This window comes from Portunus trituberculatus, chromosome 18, assembly GCF_017591435.1.
Source record: "Portunus trituberculatus isolate SZX2019 chromosome 18, ASM1759143v1, whole genome shotgun sequence".
Classification (NCBI taxonomy): Eukaryota; Metazoa; Arthropoda; class Malacostraca; order Decapoda; family Portunidae; genus Portunus; species Portunus trituberculatus.
In genome coordinates, this window is record NC_059272.1 from 8370738 (window position 1) to 8387049 (window position 16312).

At 39.7% G+C, this 16312-nt stretch overlaps 1 protein-coding gene across 1 annotated transcript; it reads left to right on the forward strand.

Annotated features, from left to right (window-relative positions):
• Window positions 1-13100: 13100 nt before the first annotated feature.
• Window positions 13101-14903, forward strand: LOC123505481 (the record flags this gene model as incomplete). Its single annotated transcript, XM_045256830.1, has 2 exons — window positions 13101-13297; window positions 13685-14903. Coding segments are annotated over 2 exons (459 nt in total), but the record flags the coding sequence as incomplete, so codon positions are not given.
• Window positions 14904-16312: the final 1409 nt, after the last annotated feature.

A 16312-nucleotide genomic window follows, 5' to 3' on the forward strand; every position in this document is an offset into this window, starting at 1 on the left:
GTTCACCTAGCAGTAAATAGGTACAGGATGTAACTCGAGGGGTTGTGGCCTCGCTTTCCTGGTATATGGAGTGTGTGTTGTGGTCTCAGTCCTACCCGAAGATCGGTCTATGAGCTCTGAGCTCGCTCCGTAATGGGGAAGACTGGCTGGATGACCAGCAGGCGACCGAGGAGGTGAATTACACACACACACACACACACACACACACACACACACACACACACACACACACACACACCATACTGCGCTCTCTCCTCCTCCCTCAGTGAGTCATGATTAAGAAGACAAAGACTAACGCTCTCAGAACTGTCATGGTCCTCAAAAATAAATAAATAAATAAAATAATAATAATAAATAAATAAATAAATAAAATAAAAATAATTCTCTCTCTCTCTCTCTCTCTCTCTCTCTCTCTCTCTCTCTCTCTCTCTCTCTCTCTCTCTCTCTCTCTCTCTCTCTGTGTGTGTGTGTGTGTGTGTGTGTGTGTGTGTGTGTGTGTGCGTAAGCAATGGAATTTGGCAACCTCTGGTCGCCAGGCACCAGGGTTACGCTTCCCTGCCTCTGGTAACACCATCTAACCCTTATCAATCCGACAGGTGTGCAGTATGCAAATAACTTTACACAAGTTCACCTGTATTTATTGTATTCGCTAAAAGAGAGAGAGAGAGAGAGAGAGAGAGAGAGAGAGAGAGAGAGAGAGAGAGAGAGAGAGAGAGAGAGTGAGTGTGTGTGTGTGTGTGTGTTAATATTCAACGTTTCACTATTTGTTCACTCAGATTATTCATTGACACTCCTTACTAAACACGGATATCAGCCTTCACGGGACTGAGAGTGAGCGAGTGTCATGAAGAGCTGTGCCACACCCCAAAACGGAGTAGGCTGTGCTGTGGCAGGAGTAATCAGCCTGTTTTCATATTTGCTTATGGGAACAATAATCTCATTATGATTAAGCACAATGAACACACCAACTTGAAAATTCATTATGTAATGTGTAACAAATTACTATATTAATATAAATAATTGCAGCTTCCAATTACTCTTACGATTAACAGCTGCCAACCGGTAGTTTATCCCCGGGGATTTTACCTTTCTTCTGCTTTTACCTTGTTAATGAATATCATCATTAATAACTATTTTTAGAGGATTGATATAGGTACGACAAGATGGGAAATATCACACTGTTGTGAGTTGAGTTTCATCCCTCAGTGGTCTAAGTCGCCTTAAAGGCACAGGCACAGCGATGTGACTTTCCTCACCTAAGTTTCTTTTTCTTATTTCCTTTGAATATCAATAAATATTACGAAGCTCAATATTGCATTTGATGGAAATGCACCTATATGTTTTCCATCACCTACAATCACGCTAAGTAATGAGTACTTCGCCAACGTATCTTCCCGTTTAGTCCTTACCTCCTTGGTTTTGAGTCACGTCACGTCTTTTGAACACTTGTATCCATTAGCCTCTGCTCTTCAGCGTACTGCGTGGCTTAGTTACATTCCACATTCAAGATGGTGAAGGTGTGTATTCGTTGCCCTGCTGTTACACTATTCTTTTGTATCACTTTGGTAATACATCATGACGCTAAGAGTGACTTCCTCACCTTCTCATGGGATGGCTTTCACTATATACGGGCAAATTTTCCCTCGCCATATAAGAAGGAAGTAAACGAGGAAGTAGATGACGAGGCGTACATTCTCCATCGTCACGTCACCTTCATTAGTGTTCTTGTGGGCTTTCTGGTAGAGAAAAGAGAAAAATGAACGGCCACCGAGCGGCAACTCTTTGAAGTGTGCCACTCTCCGTTACCACAGCGGCCCTCGCCCTCACCCTCACTTCACTACGCCTCGTCACCTCCTTGTCCCGTGCCTCACTCCCATGCTATCCCAGACGCTCTCTTGACACATAGCGCACTAATCTTTATTTACTGATTTGTTGTATTTATTCATTATACATTTTATTAATGTTGATTATCTTCTTTATTTTTATTTTCATTTTTTTTTTTCCCTTTTTGAAGACACGTTGCTAACGTCAAACGAAAGTTTCGTCATGTGCATAAATTCATACAGTTGTCATACAATTTTGTTCACTTATTCGTTGCGCCGCTGTACAGATCACGAATAATAATTAATAATAGGCTCATCACATTAGGCTTATGAACGTTAATTGAAACGCAGTATAATATGAGAATGAAGATATTAGAGCAGCGTGCACATAACAATAAACTATAGTATTCAATATAAAACTCGACCTCACAACAGTAATAGTAACAGTTTTGTGTGGTTGCTAACTACGGAATGACAGACCTGCGACAACTACAGGAAGTACTAGATGCATACATAATAAACAAGATTCTAACATTCGACCTCACGTGTAACGCTACAAGAATAATTATTACGAAACGACAGACTTGCCACACCTACAGGAAGTACTAGATGTATACACATGCAGTAGTATGAAGAAAAGAACTTCTGCACTTACATTGTTGTGTATGGAGACGGACCTTCTTTCTACGGTGCCATCCCGTTGCTCGATCTTAGGGTCAGGCCTTATCAGTATTTCAGATAATGAATCACATTGGGGAAAGTGACGAAAAGAACCATGCAGAAAGGGGTGGAGGAAAAGAGACCACGAGCACCACATGAGCACCTGTTAAAGATTTAGAAAAGTATCATTGTAAGAAAATTATGTGCGATTTGATCTCTTATAAAGATTTTCCAGCTTTATATTTCAAGTGTCTTACGTAGTTTCCACGTACTAAAATAACAGTAACATAGGATTGGAAGCAGTAGTATATATTCTATATATGTGGCAAAGGAAAATATAATGTGTCGGGGGGAAGGAGGGGAGGAGTAGGTGGTAGCAGTTTAGTTTCGGCCTCCTGGTTGATATACACAAGACATATTACCCACTTCACCCTCCATAAGTCACATGCATCGTCACCCCCCCCCCCTTTCCAGCTCAAGAGGGAAAGCTTGTCACCGCATACTTTCCTTTTCGTGATTTTCCCCGATTCCCTACGTGGGATGGCCGTCCCGAGCCTCCCCAGCTGTCGCTTGGCTCTCATTACCATTCAAAACAGCCACACGCCGCCGCCCCGCTTCATGTTCGCCAGTACGGAGAAATCATTACAGTATGTGGATTAGGACACGCACTTGTGATTAGTGACGCACAGATAAGGGCTGTCACTGTCCTGGTCTGTTATCTCACTTCAGTGACCCAATGCAGCTTCAACCAGTAAATTACTATTGCGCTTTATTTCATAGTTGTCGAATAATTTTGTACTTTAATTCACGCACAAAAAAATGAATAAACAAATCAATCAGGTCTGTTTCTTAGTTATATCACTTCTCCTTCCATATCGATCTTGAAGACTCAGCGGGTAACTTGGGGAGAGAAAGGCGAAATTTTACAGCAGGAAACATGATAGTGGAGGGCATTCAAATATTAAACCTGACTTGACGCTGATACTATGGAGGGTAGTCGTTGTTGTAGCAACAGTAAATTTCATGTGTGTGATGTATGACGACATAAAACAGCAACAAAAGTATCAGAGTGTGTGTGTGTGTGTGTGTGTGTGTGTGTGTGTGTGTGTGTGTGTGTGTGTGTGTGTGTGTGTGTGTCACTGTGCTTGGCTGGGTTGACTAGACAAGGGCACCAGCTGGCGAGGAATGACGCCTACACATCATCACCATCTGTTACCCTCGTCAATCTAAACACGTCCTGTCACTACCACCACCTAAGAAGTCCTTCACACCACTACTTCTATCATACTACCGCCTCAATCTCCCTCATCTCTAAGATTCGTGATTCTATTGATTGTTTTACAAGGATTCCCATCATTCCTTGAAAGAAGAAAGAAGCGCACGAGAACGTGACTCATAATCATAATACCTTTGAAGATAGGTCTTTCGGAATTACAAGTTCCCACTGTGAGTACAATCTCACACTCGTCATGAAAATGAAAAATACAAATAGATATATAATAGTAATAATAATAATAATAATAATAATAATAATAATAATAATAATAATAATAATAATAATAATAATAATAATAATAATAATAATAATGATAACAACAACAACAACAATAATAATAACAATAACGAGAAAAAGAAGAACTGTCCTCCATCTTATTGTATAGGAGAAATCACGTGATGACAATCCTAAGACAGACTGTTGGTGAGGGCAATGGATAGGCTATGGAGAAAACACAAGAATGGCAGGGAAAGCTGTCGCTACAGATGGCATGTTAAACTTTTACCTGCACTACTACGTGCTCTCGTCAAACTGTCACATTTTCATCATCATTCAAGCTTCTCATACTTTCCTGTTAATATGTAACATCATACTTTCCCGCCACTTTCATTTTCACTCTTGGGTTCATCTCTGTATTCCCGGCAACGAAATCGCGGCTGTTTCCGATCTTTCTCGTTGATGACTAAACCTCACCAGCCCATTGCAAGCTTTACACATATCCTGTGTTCGCTTTCTCATCCTGTCCCGGTAAGATATTCTATATCTTGCCGGCATAACTTTAAAGTTAATATCAGCAATGTGAGCTAAACATTCCCAATTATTTCTGCATTCAAAAGGACAGATTACACGCGAGAGAGAGAGAGAGAGAGAGAGAGAGAGAGAGAGAGAGAGAGAGAGATTGACTAACTGACTGACTGACAGGCAGATAACAAACAAAAAAATGTTAACTATGAACACACACACACACACACACACACACACACACACACACACGTGAACGTGTGGATGACAGAGCAAGGAATACCTATAAACAAAAATTTAGAAAAATTATACCAGGGTCAGCAAACCTTTTAGTTCATCGACTTCTTGCGAGATCGTTCACCGAGCCTTGATTATCTGTTAACAAAGATTACTTAGATATCTAACAGATACCACCTTAACTTTCATATTAATATTACTGGTGATGGAAGACACTAAAGGTTGCCATCGCTGGCGATTGACTTCAGTGAGATATTATTGGCTTTGAAGGGTGGCAAAAGCAAAGCCTCAAAAATGTATCGAATAAACACTAAGATTAAATGACAGTAGACTCTGCAGGAAAACAACAACATGCAATGTGTGTAAGATAGAATATGATAAGAGAAGAAAAAAAGAAAATGGACCATCCCAAAATAGTCAGAAAGAACGTGCGTCGATACAAAGGCAATAATCTTGACCAACAACTGAAGTGAGGACTCCTGAACTAGATCTGAAAGGTTCCTGCGACCCTCACTCTCCCACACATAAATAAAACATTGATAAGGGACGGTACGTGGACCCAAGGTCGGCATTCTGAAACACTGTCCTCTCTCATCTCTATGATTTTCAAAAACCACAGAGATGCTGACGTGGGTTCCAAAGAATATTTATCCTGAAAAAAATGTATAGATATCTTGCTTAAATGTCATTAAAACAGTAAAAACACCCTTAATGCATTGTGTAACTTCAACTAGAGCTTTTTGAAAGTAATGGGGATGCGGCGATGTGTTTCAGACCATGGTCTCTTCATAGTACCGTCACTGTTATCTTTTACCTGGCTGGGTCTCACATGCAATCTGGCAAAGGGCATTGGGTGCTATAGGTTATTCACCACTGGTGAAGGATCTAAAGAAGCCAGCCAGCCAGCGCATGAGGCTCGTGAAGGAAATGTTCAACTCGATCACAACCTCAAAACGAAATTAATGAGAGTTGTTCATCTGCTTGGAAAACCGCCATGATAATCTGAAGAAAACAGCTCACTTGAAGGAGAGGATGAAAAAGCTGTACAATAATGGAGAGTCAGAAAAAATGGAAGAAGAAGAAGGAGAAGAAGTAGAAATTATAATAATAAGAGAAGAACAAAGAGAATAGGGACAAGTTGAGGAGGAAAAGGAGGTAAAGGAGATGGTACAAAAATTAATAATAAAAAAAAGTACGACAAAGAGGAGGAAAATCACAAAGATGAGAACGTAAATAAAAACAAAAGAAACATGGCCAGCAAAATAGCAACAACAGCAATGACAGCAGAAACAACAACAACAACAACAACAACAACAATAACAAATAAAAGATGTATATAAGAAAGAGGATGAAAACAGTAAAATCAGCAAGAGAACAGAAAACAAGCAGACACATAAATACGGAAGGGGAGATCCAGTATTTCGGGTTCCCGTCGCAGCTCATAATATCAGAAACATGTCAGGCAAGACATTTCCGCTGACCTGTTTGTTTGCAGAGGTGGGTTTTCAGTTTCAGTGGCCACGTGCGCCGACTGACACTGTCCTTTGTTTGGTTGTTAGTTTGCAGGGTTTCTTATTGGGTTGTTTATGCATTTTGTGTGGTTGCTTATAAGTCATCTAATGTAAAAAGGGAAAAACTGGCCAAAGGCAACAAAAACGATCAAACAAAACAGCTCACTTAGATGCTAGTTCCCGAACAGGATCAAAAGAGTTAGCCAAAAGAATGGGATAAAGTTTAGTGAGTTCAGGTCATAAGTACATAAATGGAAATACAGAAGCAGGTAGGGAGTTCAAGAGTTTACCAAAGAAAGGGATGAATGAGTTTACCAAAGAAAGGGATGAATGGGTACTGATCAACTCTTGTGTTAGAAAGGTAGACAAAATAAGCCTGAGAGAAAAAGAAAATTTTGAGCAGCAAGGCCGCGAAACGAGAGGAAGCATGCAATTAGGAAGATGAGAAGAGCGGTCGATATGAAAAACGCGGTAGAAGATAGCAAAAGATGGAACATTTCGGCGGTATAAGAAAGAGGCTGAAGACAGTCAGAGGAGAGGAATTGATAAGACGAATTTTTTTTTTAATAATCCATCCTATCCAAGCGTGGAATCTCTCTACACATTCGAAGAACATTCCATACATGGATGGGTAGGGCCCTTGTACAGAGTTAGCAGTTGGGGGGTTGAGAAATACTGGCGGAGACCACTCAGAATCCCTAACTTTTAGAAGCTGTTTTAACTAGAGAAGAGATGTGAAGTTTCCATCTTTGATTATAAGGAAAGGACAGACAGGATATTCATTGTAGAAGAGGGTGACAGTTCAGTGTTATTAAGAGGGCATAGTGGTCTGGAAGGTTGTGTTGTGTTGATATATGGAGGAATTTAGTTTTCTCTGCCGTAATCAGAAATTCTAGAGAAATAAGAATTAAGGCATTCTGTGGCGTCCCTACGTGGTCTGTTACTTCCTGAAGGGTTGGTCGTAGAGACATGGAAAAGTGTAGGGTGGTATCATCAGCGTAGGAGTGGATAAGACAAGAAGTTTGGTTTAGAAGTTATAAGACCATTGATGAGTCAAAGGGAGAGTGAAAAACAGGACAGAATCCTGAGAAACACCACTGTTAATAGATTTCAGAGAACAATGGTCGTCTACCACAATAGAACGGTCGAAGAGGAAACTTGGGACAGAGTTGCAGAGAGAAGGATAGAAGCTGTTGTTTTGTTTGTGCATCCCGTATGGTTGTTTAAAGGGCTGTCTGAGCATTCTGTTTGGTTATTAGCGCACAAAGTTGTTTATATGATTGTTAATACATAATTGTTATCTTTTTCTGGCGGAAATAGGACAAAGAAGCCTAGCTAAGGGATATGAGGGTACGATTAACTCAATAAACAGCACGGCTCCGTGTACCTCCAACGTTTATCTTTCCCTTCACGAGCACACCAACACATCTTGTACCTCTTCTTTACCACTCATGCCACCAGTAATGTTATAGCCAATTGATATTATGAACTTTGCACAAAACATCAGGAGTGAATGAATAATAGGAGAGCTTTTTTTTATGCGCAAGGGAAGACGTGCTGTGAGTAATTAATAGATAAGTAAATAAATAAACGAAGCTCTCCCACCCCCTTCCTCTCTTTCTCTCCTCTATCTCTCTCCAAAAGATAAATAGAATCTCCGAGAGAATAGTCTATTTTCTGATCGTCTTTATACTTCTTGAAAGACTTTTACGCACATAAAGTGTAAAAGAAAATAAATCGAGATAAGAACAATAATCATCATAAAACAAATGTACACATACCAACAAGATAAGGTCATCGAGTATACAAAAGCTTAAACCAACAACAGCAACAACAGTACAAATTTAACAGACGAATAAAATTAAGAACACACACACACACACACACACACACACACACACAATGTACGTACTGCCCTACATACACTCCCGCATGGGCACTCCGTCATTACATCACTGTCCCACCTCTTCCCATACTCACCTACTTCCTTATCCTGTTTTGTGATTACGAGGACACGGGAAGGTGTGGGAAGGAGTGGCTTGGGAGAGGGAGGAGAGTGGCAGATTGGTGACCATGTCTCACTTCCCTTTCACACACTGCCTTACCATGGTACAGTTATACATAGCTACATAGCATAGTGGACCACCGTATTTCCTTTCCCTTCTATTCTCAGTAGCGGATGTACGGTGAATTCAAGCCGCACCTCCTTCCCTTCGCTTTCCTAAGGTTCTCTTCCCTTCCCTCCTGATGCAGCATGTTTTGTATAAGCGTGTTCAGTAACGAACGAATGAAGGTGAGGAAGTGCTAAATTGAGGATTGAGGGAGGGTGTCAATGTCCTGCTTTTCTCTCACTGGATAATTGGTATCTGGTGGAAGGTTTGTTATGGTGGGGGTTTTAAGGTACGATTTCTTTTTTTTTTTCATCACCGTTTTCTTTTTCCTAATAGTCTTTCTCTCTCTGATTTGCAGACGTAATAGTGATAGTAGTAAGGATTCCTCCAAACTTGAGAACTCTTTAAAGATGTGAATATTACATAGAATTGTACGGAGATGCATTAAACACAGCAAGTTTAATAAAATCTCAAGGGGCTGGCACTTCAGTGAGCATTAAACACTTTTTGTTGCCCTTGGCCTTTTTTTTTTATATAAATGTGTAGCAGTACCAGTATCAATAGCAGTTGTTGTTATCTTTATTATTGTTGTTGTTGTTGTTGTTGTTGTTGTTGTTGTTGTTGTTGTTGTTGTTGTTGTTGTAAGTAGTAGTAGTACTAGTAGTAGTAGTAGTTGCTCTGCTGCTGCTGTTGTTGTTGTTGTTGTTGTGGAAGTAGTAGTAGTAGTAGTAGTAGTAGTAGTAGTAGTAGTAGTAGTAGTAGTAGCTATTTCTTATTAATGTTGTCAATCTCTCAGTGTTTTGACTCTTATCGTTATTGTCATCGTCGTTGCCTTTTCAATGCCACCATCGTCGTCGCCAGAGTGGTCATCACTGAGTCATAACGAAAAGCAATAAATCTGAAGACACGAATCTTATCTCCACATATCAACATGTGCAAGTCGTTTTATTTTCATTCTTGTATAAAGTTACACAAGAGCAGGAAAACATTAATTAATGTTGTTTTTTATTCTACTAACATTTCCTCTTGTTTTATTATCTGTGTTAACACGCGCACATTACACAACTTAAACTGGCCATTACGGTAACATCTTTGGCCGGCACGAGTCAATGAATGGTAGTGAACTGCTAAAATATCCTGCTGATAATGCATTTAAGATTCATGGGACTCATAACAATTAATGAGTCGAGGTTCAGTTTTCCGCCACCACCAGCACTACCACTACCATTTGAAGAACATAACACGTATAGTTTCTTCTCGACATTCACACAGGATCCGGATGCTACAATAACACTGATTCTCTCATGGCGTTGCGTTTCCTTGCTGGACACAAAGAGGTATCCGCCTCAAGTCTCCCACGAAAGCATCCGCATGTTGTTTGGATTTCTCATTGTGCTTTTCTTGTGGGTGTTCCCTCTCTATCTCCGTTCCTGTATGTTCTCTTGCCGTCCCTCTTTCCCTCTCTCCATCCCCCTGCCCTCAGCCACAAACCCCAGCTGGGTAAGCAGGTGATACAAGCGCCACACTGAGCTAACCCTCAATCTGCGGAACGTCAACCTCGACTAATGAAGAGTTCTCAATTTATCCTCCAAGTTATTAGCCACTCACTACTTCTTAAATGCACGGTAGCTTTTTTTTCCGGTTTTTGCTTTTCTTAAATTCATGTAAGACCGCCAACAAATAACACGGAAGAAGATCGTTATTTCGCTGCGGCAAAACCAACAAAGTGAAGGACGAAACTGGGTATATATAAATCATGATAACAAAGCAATGTTCTGACAGACTTGCTGTGTTTCATGTATCTCCGCACAATTTCATGTAATATTCATTAGCTTGATATTCCTTTTCTGTAAGAGTTCTTGACTTTGGATGAAGTCTCCATTAACCTTCAGTGACGCTTGAGGAGTCCCGGTCACCCTCCAGCGGAGCCAATCATTCTCATATTAACGTCACCACCACTTATCCCATGACGGAGTATGAGACGGGTTTTCTATTGTTTGACAAGGGGAATAATTTTGTCTTGTCCCTGAAACCTGTTACCTGAAGTACATTTACATCACTCGCGAAGATGATAAAAGGAAGAAAGTCTTGCTGAAGATGTCAGTTTGCACATCGGCTCTGACATACACATCACTCCTGCTGCTGTGCGCCGTGTCCGCGCCTGAGCGTGCCCACGTGTTGGGTATTGATGTAGACAGGCTGTACACGGACTGGCAACATACTGGTGAGAGAGGTCTAAAAGGATCACTCCAACTGGGCTGATGCTTGGAAGATTTGTGCGGAGGAGAGAATAGAGATCTATGTTGTGGTGTTGATCTTTTACCGTGTGCCATTACACATACACAACTACACTTGCATAGGGCCTGAAGCGGGGAAGAAGTCTGTACCTACTCGTATTTTTTTTTTTTTTTCGTTATCGCTGTAAATTTTGAAAGATGACATGGATACTTATATTTCATTTGCGTTTTGTTATATACGTATCAAAAGAAAAAAAAACAATCTCTAGAAACACGCAAGAAGGTTAATAACATTTGTGACCACTCCTTTTATAGAATCACAATCAAGTAACGAAAATAGATCAAACTATTACAAATTTGCCATACATACTCTCGATAAGTACGCGAATGATCTCTGCTTCAAGCTCATCAGAACAAGCTCGGTGTTGATTTTTAGCTTCCGTGCCTCTATAATATTCTGTACTGGGCAACACAAAGGTTGCAGCCACCACACCAACAGGTCACAGGCTCTTACATCCGCTTCGACCACTCTGACGTCAGTCGGATGTCATATAGCCTGGCACTAGCACTCTCGAGGGTCAGTCTGAGGACAGCGGGGCAGCCTTGCAGTGCCTTCACACGTCGCGCAACACGATCATTCAATCTGTCATTCATTCACAGGATCAGGTAATGGGATCTGAAGGTGCTGTATTTAGTCCCTCGCATTCATCTCCTGAGCATTGTAACTAAACCTAACGCAATGAAGTTTCTAAGTGTTTGACTTTAGTACATCATCATGTTTAATCTCAGTCATCTCAAGGCCAATGCGCCAACACAAAGCCAGCTTTTAACAGTGTTCCTTTGGGGTAATTCTTCTTCTGAGTCACACTAAGGACCGGAAGCCATACTTCCATTAACCTTGCCCGTGCCGACGAAACTCACATCACCCAAGGGCCTCCGGTTACTCGTGCTTCCATACATACTTAGGTTACATCCTTTGTGAGGCACATGCCGCATGATAAAACTGGATTCCCTTGTTTCTCAACGAGAGAGAGAGAGAGAGAGAGAGAGAGAGAGAGAGAGAGAGAGAGAGAGAGAGAGAGAGAGAGAAGAGAGAAGAGAGAGAGAGAGAGAGAGAGAGAGAGAGAGAGAGAGGATAATATTCGTGTTTTCGTGTTTTTTTACGTTAAAACCATGCCTGACCCCAATTTTCATAGATGAAAGACCATTTTTTCTTTTTTTTTCAGATGGGCGTGCGATCTTATCTGTGGGTGGTGATGGTGGTGGTGCTCACGGTAAGCCAGTGTGTGTGTGTGTGTGTGTGTGTGTGTGTGTGTGTGTGTGTGTGTGTGTGTGTGTGTGTGTGTGTGTGTGTAAATAGTCTTTCAATCATGATCTCTTTCAATAATTTACATAAACATTATTGCCATGCATAGACGCGGTATTACTGCAGAGTTTCACCACAATCAGTTTCACCACAATCAGCTACGTGTTTTTTACCCACCTCAAGAGATAGAGTTCCTGATTGTGAGTAATTTTAACTCCATATATACTAGGTGCAACCTTTTTGAATGGCGACACAGATTTTTTTTCAATTTAAGCATGTTTTGGTGATCAGCCATGACAATAGCCTCCCGCATCAAACCCTGCCGCACACTGATGGTGTCATGCACTCGCGGCGGCTCGGCGGGCTCCGTGACCTACCATTGTCTGAGCATGTACTTAATTGTTTACGCTGATTGGTTCTGTTCTTTGAAACTGAAGTGGTGGCCAATGAAAAAAAAAAAAAAAAAAAAAAAAAAGCATAATTATTTCCACCAATCACGACAGCCCCTGAGATTAGGTTTAGTTAGGTTAGGTTAGGTTTAGTTAGGTTAGGCTAGGTTAGATTAGGTTTAGTTAGGTTAGGTTAGGTTGGGTTGGGTTGGGTTGGGTTGTTAGGTTAGGTTGGGTTAGGTTAGGTTTGGGTTGGGTTAGGTTGGGTTGGGTTAGGTTGGGTTGGGTTTAGTTAGGTTAGGTTAGGTTAGGTTGGGTTAGTTAGGTTAGGTTAGTTTGGGTTGATGTTGGTTGGGTTAGGTTAGGTTCTTTTCTGGACAAAACTAATTTTTCTGGTAGATCTCTATGACAACCATTCACCCGAATCATTACAGATAGTACACCGTCATTATCCTCTGTAACAACCATAACTATTATAGTACATTATCATTATCATTGCGTTAAGCAACATCACCTCTCACACCACTACGACACTTCAGCACAATCATAGCATCATTAAAACGTTGCTCCAACATACAAAACACACCAACGCACAATAATTCCATAACAACTATTACCACCGTTACCTTTTCCTTCGTCGAAATTATGTTACTTTGGTAACTCCATATAACTGCACGGAAAAACTGACCTGTGTGTGTGTGTGTGTGTGTGTGTGTGTGAGCAAACCTTTATTACATCCTTCTATACTTCTAAAAAATTTTCACATGATTTTGTCAATAGGCTACTACTACTACTCTAACCTAACCTAACCTAATCCTTATCCTCCTCCTATTATTATTGCTGCCGATGATGCTGTTCCTGTTACATCTGCTATTGTTGTGTGTTTTCAGTGGCGTTACGTGTCGGGTAACAATTGGGGAGTCTGCGAGGATGGCACGGGGGCAATAGGATGCGGCCCTCAAGAAGAGTTTCGCGCATGCGCCGACGTTGCCATCACAAGAACAGGGTCAGTATCTCACTCAATGCAACCTCACCACTTTATGCGTCCCTTACCTAACTCGCTTCTATCTCCGTTAATGTGATTTGCTCTCACGGTATTTTCAAAAAGGACTACGGACCTTTGTCATGTTTTGAGTCCGTTATGAAACTGTATACCTACCTGCTCAGAAAATAGTAACATGTCCCAGTTCAATCTTCTGGCTATAACAGAACAAACTTGTCACTACCAAAATTTACAAAAACCATATAGACTATCTAATGAAAGTACTTTGATGGTATTATCTCAAATGTACTATTCTAGGACGGAAGCGTCCAGCGTGACCAGAAATACTTAATACTACATCATCCGCTTTCCATCAAAAACAATAAATACAATCACCTTGTCTTATTTCAGGGAAAATGTCAGCATCACCACGACGCCATCCACGGTACAGCCAGGCATGTCGCTCTCCACCTCAACAAATAATAGTGGTACAGCCACCACCACCGAAGCCACCACCACAACCACCACCACCACCACGACAGCACAGGGTGGTTCAGGGGTGTGCAGACCAGTGGGCGTTTGGGAGACAATTCCGGGAATGGATGATTGGTGTGTCAATAACTGCAACCACACCCCACCCTACTGCCCATCATCACATTGCACGTGCGACTAAATCGTCCTGCTTACCTTGAATACCTTCACGGCTTCACCCCGCAGACGTTCGCTTCTTGCCTGATTATTCAAATCCCAGCCTGCTTAATATATAGTTTTTAGCTTATAGTTTTCTTTTTTATGTTCTTTTAAATTCAAATTATTCCTCATTTATGTTACTGTCAGTTTGGTTTGTAGTATTTTTACGCACTTCGCAATCCGGTTCCATATGACCGTAGTTGTTGGGCACCATGGAAGAAATTTTCAAATCAATTCACTTTTTCGCTGATTCTAAGTTATCTGTTTTAGATCATTGACTAAATTGCAGTATAGGGATATGATCTGGCACGAGGCCTTTCATTATACTTTTCTTGCCATATAAATATAACACATGATTTCGAAAGATCAGAATGCCGAAGCATCGAGAGATATTGTTTCGGTGTTTCAAGCGTATACATGAGACGCATTTGGTTTGTTACTAGTGCGTCAGGGCATCCATAGAGTAGGAAAATTACTATAAGTTTGGTGCCATGCAGTGGAAAATTGTTAGGCAGCACCAGGTAGCGTGAGATGGAGCCTGCGGGTAACACTAAACATGACACAATATGACTTCACTGTGTAGTAAAGACATTAATAGCAGAACGGCTAGAATCTGCGTCACTTTATTATATGTAACACTCATTGCCTAGTTACACTAAGACCAATAAGATAGCAAATCACTTTGATATACATACATGCACACATACATAGACTGAAAGATACGTAAATGTCTCTTAACAGCGCTGTCGACACCGCTGCTAATTCCTTACGGTCTCCATGAGTGCAAATTCACACACACACACACACACACACACACACACACACACACACACACACACACACACACACACCACTCGCATTTATGCTAGATAGTATTCTTTATCTTTGGTATTATTTATGAAATTATTTATTATCAATGTGTAGTTCAAGAAACACACACAAACACATATATATATATATATATATATATATATATATATATATATATATATATATATATATATATATATATATATATATATATATATATATATATATATATATATATATATATATATATATATATATATATATATATATATATATATATATATATATATATATATATATATATATATATATATATATATATATATATATATATATATATATATATATATATATATATATATATATATATATATATATATATATATATATATATATATATATATATATATTGAGCGAGCTAATAAATGTAGTACAATTAATCCTGGTTGCTCGTCTCCCTGGTTTGGTCATGTGCTGCCAATAAACATAGACTGTACATTCTGTTTTGTGAGTTTTCTTCCCTTTGGCTCCTGATTATATCCTTAGATGGTTATCGGGAGAAACATTCATCCTTTAACCTGGCTTTCCAGATGCAAGACAAGAAAATTTCAACAGTTTGAAAAAATGATGAAATAAATGAAAAAAAAAAAATATCAACATGATACATTTTATTGTGTGGATGTGGAATTCTCTCTTGTCGCTTGGTATCACTAATTGATACTACTTATTTTTATCGAGATTCTTACAATATCTGACCAAAGTTGTCATCGACTGAAAGAGCAATAGAACATGGCAGTGGTTACGTATTGTTCACAAATATGAACTGTGAAGCGAGATCAGACTGTTAGATCTTAACAAAAAATTTAAAAAATAAATTTATATTTTTCTAATCTGGTAATAAATGTTTGTTCATCACTTAAATGAGATATATTGTGGGTATGTTTTGTGTTTAGAGGAACGGTGGGAAAAACAATGATATTCAACTTCAAAAAATATTTCACTTTCAAAGCTTTGGAAAGAAGTTAAACTACACTTTACTTGGTAATATGAGTATACACATTTTACTCCTACACTTCATGATTGGAAATTCTGTGCAACCTCCATAGAAGGACGGAAAGTGCATATGTATAAAATAAACATCTAAGAAGAAGAGAGGTAAGAACAAAAATAAATAAATAGATAAATGCAAAAAAAAAATAATAAAGAAAGAAAAAGAAAAGAACTATCTAACTGTTCTAGCAAGAGATTACATGTGATATTTACAATTAAGATACAAAAGGTTAACACAACTAGTTTCAGTGAGGAGGAGAGGGATTGTTCCGTGTCTAGGAGATAATGACATCTAGCTACGCGAAGAATTATGTTTTAAAGCATCGAAGAGCACAAAGTTTGCCATGCTATATTCATAAACTAAAGAAGGGTTTATATTCACAAATCATTACATATTTGTGAATGACACTGGTAGTTCACAGTACATAGTTACAACCAGTTTTGAGTAACTGAGAGAGAGAGAGAGAGAGAGAGAGAGAGAGAGAGAGA